The 10,582-nt window shown below is 38.4% G+C and overlaps 1 protein-coding gene across 1 annotated transcript in view; it reads right to left on the reverse strand.

Moving 5' to 3' along the window:
- LOC115580656 (lymphocyte-specific protein 1-like) overlaps positions 1-7,022 on the reverse strand; it is a 28,859-nt gene extending 21,837 nt beyond the window's left edge. The window contains exon 1 of the mRNA XM_030415228.1: positions 6,783-7,022. Coding sequence (XP_030271088.1) covers positions 6,783-6,841 — 59 coding nt within the window. The 5' untranslated portion in view covers positions 6,842-7,022. The remainder of the gene's footprint in view (positions 1-6,782) is intronic.
- Between the last annotated feature and the right edge of the window lie 3,560 nt (positions 7,023-10,582).

Here is a 10,582-nt window from a genome sequence, read left to right on the forward strand (position 1 = left end):
CTCATTGCGACAAAAAGCTCTGAAGTGAAGCAGCAGATCAGATTCAAGCAGGAAGCTGAAGTGAGTCGAGTCAAAGAGCTTCAGGAGAAGCTGGAGCAGGAGATCACTGAGCTGAAGAGGAAAGACGCTGAGCTGGAGCAGCTCTCACACACAGAGGATCACAACCAGTTTCTGCAAAACTACCCCTCACTATCACGACTCAGTGAATCGACAGACTCATTCAGCACCAATATACATTCTGAGCGGTACTTTGAGGATGCTCAAGTGGCTGTGTCAGAGGTCAGAGAAAAACTACAGAACATTCTGAGTGAGAAATGGACAAATATCTCACTGACAGTGACTGAAGCTGAACCCAGGAGCAGAGCAGAATTCTTACAGTATTCATGTGAAAACACACTGGATCCGAATACAGCACAGCCCTCTCTGTTATTATCTGATGGAAACAGAAAAGCAACACTAGCGAGTATACAACAGTCTTATTCTCCTCACCCAGACAGATTCACTAATTGGCGTCAGGTCCTGAGTAGAGAGAGTCTGACCGGACGTTGCTACTTGGAGGTGGAGTGGAGGGAAGGAGTTTGTGTGGCACTCGCATACAAGAATATCAGCAGAGGAGTCTCGAATGAAAGCAAATTCGGTAACAATGACATATCTTGGGCATTATATTGTACCAAACACAGTTATAACTTTTGGCACGGCAACATGAGGACTCCTGTCTCAGGTCCTCGGTCCTCCAGAGTTGGAGTGTACCTGGACCACAGTGCCGGTATTCTGTCCTTCTACAGCATCTCTAACACCATGACTCTCCTCCACAGAGTCCAGACCACATTCACTCAGCCTCTCTACGCTGGACTCTCTTTTTATTTTGTTGAAGACACTGCAGGGTTCTGTAAACCCAAATAGACAGAAGTCATTTAAGCGACAATAGACTGAGTTGAGTTTATTTTTGCTTCATGTTGGTTGTGGAGATATGATTGTTGTTTTTACTGCAGAAAGATCATCTGTTGGTGATTTTAGGCGGTACTTTGACCAACCCAATCACCAGAATAAGTTGGCATTGTCTATTTCTATATACCACAGATATTGTATGTTAAAACTTTATGTAAGGTTTACTCAAAACAAGCACTTGGTTAGGGTTGGAATAAGATCCTGTTTTGGCTTAAAATACCTGCTTTTGGTGCCAGAAACACAGCTGGAAAATGTCTTAAAAAATAATACACAGTTTTGTCAGAGGACAAGGGATCTCGAAGTGGTCTCTAACAACAGTCTGCGGTTTAACAGGCATCTTACGCACCTCTGTGTTTGCTCAGCCATGGAGGGTATCGCTGCTCATGATGATTTTTGTTCACCAGAGCAGACTTTTCTTTGCTTATAAAGTTCACTCTGCTCCAAATGTTTGTTTAATGTTTTTAATGATGTATTTGTATGTTGTTGTTTCTCTTCCGATGCATGGATCTTAAGCAAGCAAGCACCAGAACTTACTTTATCCTACATATAATGTTCTCTCCACTTTGTACATTTGTAAATAAATTTGAAAACATGATTATGTTACATTTACATGTTTGGCAGACCAAATGTCATTGCCATTCAAAATGAAGTGCAAAATAGGTATCATAAAACTGTAATCATCATGATCGTAATCAATTATTAGTTAATCCATTAGCTTCTGTTACATAGGTGAGATTGTGTTCAGACAACGTGATTGTGTGGATGAAATAAATCTGTAAATGAAATCATGGAACAAAAGGCAATAAACATTATTTACTGATGGGATATGTGAATGAGTTGAAGGTTTGCATGATAAATAATGTTGTGTTTTTCAAGAAGAAAACAAAATAAAAGGATCTGTAACAGATCCTTATGAGGGGAAGACAGACACTTTGTAAGTCAATATTATTCTGCTCCACCAACGAGAAAGCACACAAAATGTTTCATATGAGTTATTTGTCTGCTACAACGGTGAAAGGTACCTATAGAAAAGATAAGGTAAGACAATCTTAGGTAAGTGGATTTATACATTCTAGGAAAAAAATACTTGGCCCTCTGTTTCATAGAAAGCTCATTCCGTTTCCTGATCGGCTCTATAGTTTCCAGAGGGCGGGACTTGATAACAATAACTCTTTTTATTGTTGGAGCACATCTGGTGGAGCTTGAGCCAGCTGCTGTGCTGTTTCACTTAATTTCAATCTCCTGAGGGAAACAAAGAGGGAGCGAGGGAGGAGGTGAAGAGATGGAGGTGGAGGAGCAGAGCGGATGATGGAGAGAGACTTTGTGTGTGTAGACATCTCGTCATACTTATGGAGGTCTGGAGAAAATCTTGTCAAGAAATCGGCACAATGAGAACTTTTGGAAATTGTTTTGACAATATATTGGTTGGAAATCTCAGGGGAGCACCTGCATTAAGAGTTTGGGTACAAATAAGTTTTCCAAATCATGATGTCATTGGTTTTAGAGGATAATTGGAGTTTAGAACTTGGATCATGTTTTTGGAGATTTGGCCCTTGTTCTCACCAAAGTAAATGCTCAGATCTTGAAAGAAAGTTGTGCCTTCACAAAAAATGCCTTACTTTGCCAGACACATAGTCATACGCGACTAAAACCAAAGCAAAAACAAAAGCTGTTAAAGTTATTATCCAAACTGTCGGTAGTAAACACCCAGCAGTTTACACAACGTAATGGTGTTACTTTGACACACTGCATTTACCATAGTTACTGTTTTCCTGTCAAATGATGGATTATTATTGATGCTTCATGTACACACACCTTCGGTCCAAGGTCTAGATAAAGGATTTAGATAATCTGGCAAAGCCATTTTTATATTTAGAACTCTTTTAAGTGTCTGACCGATCAAAAGTTTTAGTATTTAACATGTTTCCACTGCCCTCCACGGCTATTATTCTGTGCAAACAATATCACAAAGTTTACATGAAGTGAATACAAGGTTTATTATGATCTAGAGCCAAGTTTAACAATCATTTTGTCTAAACTTAAATAATTTTAATCGCAACATTGCCTAATTGTTTCCTTGTTAAGCTGCGATGTATAGACAATTACACAAAGGGAACTTTGTACTAATACAGCGGTAGCCTAATAGGGACAAACTATTTTTATCTTGTTATTACTGTGGCCTGACATCAACTTAAGATAATCTTTTGAAGGGAACTCTTCCCTCTTCTCTTCTTCTGGTAGAGGCATAATATGAATTTAGTCACAAATCTGTAGCAACATCATGGAAGAAAAACAGGTCTCAAGTTTGTTGGTCCTCATTAAAAAATACATAAAACATGCAGACCATTTGCCTTTGTTACTGCCAGTTGCAACTAAATTTATGCACAGGCCTTCACCCGAAAATATGATTAATGTTCCCAACATGTCATCCCCTCAGTTCATCAAACATTTGGCTGAATGAAATCATCATTTAAAAATAGAAATCAAAGTACATAAAATTGTAAAAGGCTGATGCCGCAGTTGCTGAGGACACTGGCCATGACTGGTTTTGAGTCAAACAGGCTGCGGTCATTATTACGTAGGAAAGTGACCTACATAAGATTGCACACACAAGCGGGAGCCATATTGGCAAGACTCAGTCGCTGTAAATCGATTTGATGTGTGATAGTGCTGTTCTGGCGTCTTGGTTGGGCCATTTTTTGAGGGGTAATGGGTCCACTGGGGATGAGGTTTGATCGTCTGGACCTCATAATTTCTGCCTGAAAGGCGACATGGGGAAGAATTGAATCCTTCAAGCACCTATCAGTGTTGCATGTTTAAAAGTTTCAGCCAACTACAAATAACATATTTTACTCCTGACTTGTAATAATAAACCAAAGCTGTTTTCAGTGAGCAAGTCATGTATCTTATCTTATTAAGTTATTATCTTATTATAAAGATAAGGATTTTGTGTGAACAGGAAAAGAACTTGTGTTGATATGAACTGTGTTTATATTGTGTTCCTTGCCTGCCTCCTGGAAATTACAGCATACATCTCAAAGTTTTTCTATTAACATAATTAGGAAAATTGCATTTTTAGCAGCCACCAAAGTGGAGGGAGGGGGATTCAGTTGGTTGTAATCTGCAAACTCATCACTATATGTGACTAAAGAGGTTTTATGGTAATTAATGCAACACCGTGGCTGACAACTGCTGTTAGAGCAGCAATTTGTAAGATATGGCCAGAATATCAGATGAAAATGGAAAGACATTGGATAAAAACAGTAGGACCTCGGGACAACAACAGTATTGACAGTATGGCAAAGACTTCTGTGTAGCGTGTTGTCTACAGAAGTCTTCCTCAGCCCGTCCTCAAATGTAATACCACACCACACACGACTGTCCAACAACCCCATAGATTCAGCTGGCAGACAATGACACTGTAAATCATACATAGTCAGAGCTTTTTTAATTATTGGGTACGTTTAGTCATCTGATTGTCAATCTAATAAATTCATTTAAAGATGAATTTGGCCCTGATGCAGCATGTAATCTAAAAAGTAACAAGTAACTAAAGTAATTAAATTAACATAATGAGTAAAAAGTCCAATATTTGCCTCCAAAATGTAGAGGAGTGGTATAAAGTAGCAGAAAATGTTAAGTACAAGTACTTCAAAATTGCACTTAATTAGATTCCATCACTGCTCAAGTGCAATAATGTAGCTTTTGCACCAAAAAAGAAAAAGCATTTTGTACACATACTATACTCAGCATAATTGGGAAGAAATTTGAGATACTGAATGTTTAGGAGACATTGTTGTTTTTAAACACAAAATTCAAAAAATAAATCTTTCGGGACTTCGTAAATATCTCAGTGATGATTCACACAGTCCCTGCTGATTGAAGGTATTGTGTCTGTACTGATCTCCAGACTCTGCTGGGACATTTACCGTGATGCTGTGAGGCCTAAATGTGAAATGAGCAAATTATGGAGGAAATCAGCCTGATATGCATCACTTTTTCCACCATTTACACAATGAGGCAATGGAGGCCTGGGGAATGGCATTTTCTTTGTGCGTGTGTGTGTGTCTGTGTGTGAAGTTGAGCAGGAGGGGGTTCAGGAGTCAGCCAGATGATGTCATGGCCATTAAGGAAGTTGCAGCTATAAAAGAAGCCATTGAACTCAGGGCTCAGTGTCATTTTCAGTGAGGTCATACGTTAATGTTCCACCGATCATGGGGGAAACTAGAGCCTCACTGACAATGAGGAGCAAGTAGTTAGTAGCAGTGATGAAAAAATATAGAAAACAACACAAGACATTAGGCTCCCGTGGCTGTTAGAGGAGTAAATCAGAACAGACTGTATCAAGTGGACAAACAAGGCATACGATCAGCTAATTGGTGCAAAAAACCAAAACAAAGGTGGAGTTCAGACTGATAACTGATAACTTGAAGTGTCAATCCAATTAACAAATGAGGTTATGGTAACGTTCATGTTTTTCACCTAAACACACTGGGTCCATCCTAAGGCCAAACAAAGGTGTTCAGTGCATTTAAAACATTTACAGAACCAACTTTTTAAATAATTTGATAGCTGTGCCTCTACAATCCTTCTGAAGAGTAAAAACAAACTTTTTCTTGCCTTTGGTGAACTTTTTCTGAATTAGGTCTTTTCACTGTTAGATCGAATTTAGATAAAGTACAGTATGGTAGACGAAGAGAAACAGTACCAGCCAATTACATTTGTTGACTTGTTTGATGAAACCAAAACAGCTTGTTTCATTTGTGGTGTGAGTGGAGCTCTGAAAGCCACGAGATGTAGAAAAAATAAACATGCTATCAGTGCAGTTTGGAAGCATACCTTAGTCAAACATGTTAATAATAATAATACAATTATAATGAACAGCTCGCTGTCGATGGTGATGGTTACTGGAGGTGGCAAAAGCACACACATTCTTTACTCAAGTTGAAGGACAGCTACAGATTAATAGAAAAGAGACTCTAGTAAAAGTATAGGTGCTGATTTAACTTCTGTACTTAAGTAAAAGTAAAAAGTACAGGCTCTGAAATGTACTCAAAATATAAAAGTAAAGCTAGGTAGCCGAACCTCTTTTCATATCGATAAAATCTAAAGGTTAGGAGGATCTGTTCAAGCTGTTTGTAAACGCAGCAGATAGACAGTTGACATCAAATACCAACAATTTGGGTTGAAAAAGCATGGTAAATATTCAATAATATCCCTCAAATGCATTAAAGTTTCAAAAATTAAGGAGCACAAAAAGTACAGATATTTGTGTTAAAATGTTAAAGTAAAAAGTTCTTATAGATACCTATTTGTACTTAGTAACTTCCCTCCTCAGTTGGCTGCCGTATTTTAGCAGTAAACTAAGGGCTGCTCATCACCTTTTAACATCAGGTTCCGGCCAAAGGCTTTGTTCAAAGTACAAAGTTTACTTGAGTATTTCTATTTTCTCATATTTCATACTTCTTACTACTTTGCTTGATACCATATCGGCCGTGAAATGTGTTAGGGAATATGTTTTATGGTCGCAACCACAACACATTAAAGGAAGTGTGAAGAAAGTGAACACAAACTGCTTTCCTTTGTGAGATTCTGGGTTGTGGAAATTTAGTGTCATCTGTGTCTAGTGTTAGGTTCAAACTATGGATGGATGGGTAGCACAGATCTATGCTGAAGTGCAGGACTTGAGTCAGTGTAATTAGCTGCATGATGCTGCTCCACTTCTGAAAAAAAATATCAAATTCCACCAAACACAGCACCAAATTTGATCCTGCAGTTACAAGTAAAGAAAACAAACTTGTGATATTCATGTGTAAAAGTCATTTGTCTCTCACCTGATGAGGTTCTGCAGGAGCTGTCTGCTGGAGCTTTTCCTTCTGATGGGCTCCGACATGGTGGACTGGACTGCTCCTGGTCTGCGGTCCTGGTTCTGGTTCTGCTGCAGCCTCTGGTCCTGGATCCGACCTCAGTTCTGGTTCTGGAGATCTTTACTACAGCTGCTCTCTTGTTCTTCTTCTTCTGACTCTGTGGCTCATGTTGGCTTCTCTCTCTCTCTCTCTCTCTCTCTCTCTCTCTCTCTCTCTCTCTCTCTCTCTCCCAGTTCAGTGCAGCTCTCTCCACCCTCCATGTGGTTTTCATTGAAGCGTTTTGACCCCCCCTCTCTCACCCTAACAAGGGTCACATGACTCTCCCAAGGGGAAAAGTAAGATGATATCATAACAGTGGATCGTGGTAATATAATATTCATGTATGTCGTGAATATTCATGTGAGGGAAGGGACAGAGTGAGTCAGTTTAATTATTTATTTCATTGCACATAAGAAAAAAAAAACACATAGTTGATCAGTTAAAGATTGATTGGGTAAGTAAAAAAACAATGAAAACAATAACTTCAGAGAGAAATGTGCAGGAAGAGCCAAAAAAACCCACAAGGGCTTGTTGGGTGGCCGTCCTAATGTGAAACATTCAACATCAAGACAAACAAATAAAGTAGAACAAACTGATTCTGTGTTACGATTATCAATTCTTGCATCAGTCACTGCACTTTATAAATGCAACAATGCTTTGAACATGATGTTTTACCCTCCACTTAGTTTTTGTTCTAAATAACAAGTAAATACATTTCGCTACATTTCTAGAAATATCAGTTTAGAACTTTTCTGGATATTAACTGAGAATGTATGATTTCCATACATTTAAAAAAAGAAAATCGTTAAAATACAAAGTCCTGTTGACTGTTAAGTGGTTTATATTTTTGCATTATACTACTTCAATTTTGAGCAAAGCCCTTCAACAGATGTGTGCGAGGTTTAAGGTCAAGTTGTCTGGAAGGATTTTTCTGTTCATGTCCAAGTAAAAAAAAAAAAAAAAATTGTAATCAATTTATTCAGTCAGTGAAGATGATAAATCATGAATTGATAAACACAAAATTTAATATACAAATGTATTTGTTTCAAGCTGATTAAACTTAAAGGTTACAGTTTTTCTTTTGAGACCATTTCAGAGCATATAAACATGAGTTCTTTTCACTTGACTTGAAATAATGAGTTCAGTCAACTCATAGAAGAAAGTTTCCAATGATCAGCATATTGGCAGACTTCCCAGCATGCATTGTTTGAAAAGGTAAAACTCTCCTGAGACTCGTCTTTTTAAAAGTTTGAAGAAAACATCCGTTATGGAAACCTGCTGCGTGTCTTTGATACATTTTAGGACATGGTTGTTTTTTTCACAATAATGAAAACAAAGCTTACCACGACAAAGGTTAGATTTTGAATTCAATCTTTACCCATCACACTTTTTCTATTTACAATGGGGTAACTGTGAGCAGCTTCATGTAGTGTCTTTGTGGTAGTGCTGGAACAAAGTAGCACCAATAGGATGCAGCTGTTCTTTGTGTGAGATGAAGAACTGACTCTACAAAATGACAAAGGCAATTTTAATTGTGTCACTGAACAGTTGTTGAATCAACTTAGTATCATAAGTTTATCAAATATGTACTTAAGTTAAGTTAACTTTAAATTGTGTTTCACAAAAAAGAAAACTTTTAAATGAGACATATTTAGCCTAATTCAAATATTTAAGGCAGCAATTGAACTTTTAAATTGAAACAGCCCAAAATCATTTACAGTGTAGATGAAGATGGTGATGTTTATGCTTTGCTATTTTTCAGAATCATATTTTACATTAAAACCCATTTGATAAGCTTGTAAAATGCATCCATCCATCGAAACCTTGTATCCTTTTCAGGGTCACGGGGGCTGGAGCCGATCCCAGTTGACACTGGGGGATGGCGGGGTACACGCTGGATAAGTCTCTGGTTCATCATAGGGCTGACACATAGGGACAAACAACCCGCGCGCTCACATTCACACCTACGAACAGTTTAGAATAACTGATTTTGCATGTCTTTGGATTGTGGGAGGAAGCTGGATTACATGGAGAGAACCCATGCAGACACGAGGAGAACATGCACACTCCACCTTACCCGCCATGCTGCCCCTGTCAAATATAATGAATTATTGAATGATTGAATCAATGGCCCCCAACAGTTTTGATATGTTGAACAATCACGTTAAAGCAGTATTGGGAACCACAGGTAAATTAAATAATAATATCTGCAAAACTACTTAAGTGTATATAAAGAAGATAAAACTAGCTTAACTTTTAGTACTTTTGATATATTATCATTCAGAGATATTTTTCCACTAAATCAGAACTTACTTTTGACATTTTCAGAACATTTTTCTGATGATACCTTTGTCTTGATAAAAATATTTACAATTTGTAATAAAAAAGCAGAACAAAAATCTCAGCACAGATAAAATACACCCTGAAAAAAAATAAAATAAAAAAAATCTTATCTTATCATGCATGCTGTAAAGAGTATTTTTAAATTACTGTCGTTGTACTTTTACTTTGTGGCTTTGAAGACTTCCACCACTGTCAACTAACATTTTTGTCCAGTAAAGGACCTTTTGGAAAAGAAAAAAACAAAAAGTGTAATATAGTCATTTTTGTAAGATGAACACAGCTGTGGTAACATTCAAACACGTTTCTATAGACTGCAGGTATATACTTGTAAATCTTTCACGAAGTTTCTTCGTTTAGAAACTAAACTTGAATGAGATCAGATTTTAGAATAACTGAATTACATCAAGTGCAACTAATTTCTCTGCCTTCATGGTGCTGGGAAATGATCTTGAACTCTGTAAACAGGATGTGACTGCATGCCTGAAAACATAATAAAGACAGCAGATAACTGACTGGAAAGAGGACTTTCGGACTTTCCTCTCTTTGCGCAGGTACGAGCGGCAGCCAGAGAACGAGTCTGCGTTGGATCTGGTTACTGTTCTGCAGGTTATGAATAAGATATGGCAGCTCAGAACAGGAGCAGCTGCTGGAGGCCACGAGCTGATCGCTTCTGTCCACCTCTGAACACTGAGTGTCAACACTGTCAGAGCAACAGGACTCAAGACCACCTGGGCTGCTGTCTCTTTGTTCGTTTGTTTGTTTGTCTGTGTTTAGACACTCAGATAAGAGACTCAGCTCTGTGTTTCCTCACACAGAGACGTAAGTGGAGCTTTTTCTATTTAATAACTCTCTCCATGTATCAGTCCAACACTCACAGATGTGCATTAGGTCACCCAGGCATTTCCAGCCAACACTGATTTACACACACACACACACACACACACACACACACACACACACACACACACACACACACACACACACACACACACACACACACACACACACACACACTGCTTCTTGCTCGCCCACCCCCCAAATCCCACAGGAGCTTGAAACACTCACAAACACTCCACAAAACGGTTGCCACAGCAACAACTCCCACAGCACGTTATACCACAGTCTGACTGTTGTCAGAGCTCAGTTTGAGGCCGACAGGGTGCCAACTTCAACACTTTCTTCAGTATTTCCCCCGAAGGAGGAGTTCAGTTTAGAGAATAACAGCACGAAAACACAAAACAGAGTGTGTTGCTGTCTAAAACCCTCACAGCTGACTGCTCTGATCGACACGTTCAGATGAAGGATTCTTCTTCTTGTCTTTTAATAAGTTCATAATCAATCCACATATCACAGTCCCTGTAAGAATATTGGCTGCATTAGTGAGG

The sequence above is a fragment of the Sparus aurata genome, chromosome 4 (genome assembly GCF_900880675.1).
Source record: "Sparus aurata chromosome 4, fSpaAur1.1, whole genome shotgun sequence".
NCBI lineage: Eukaryota > Metazoa > Chordata > Actinopteri > Spariformes > Sparidae > Sparus > Sparus aurata.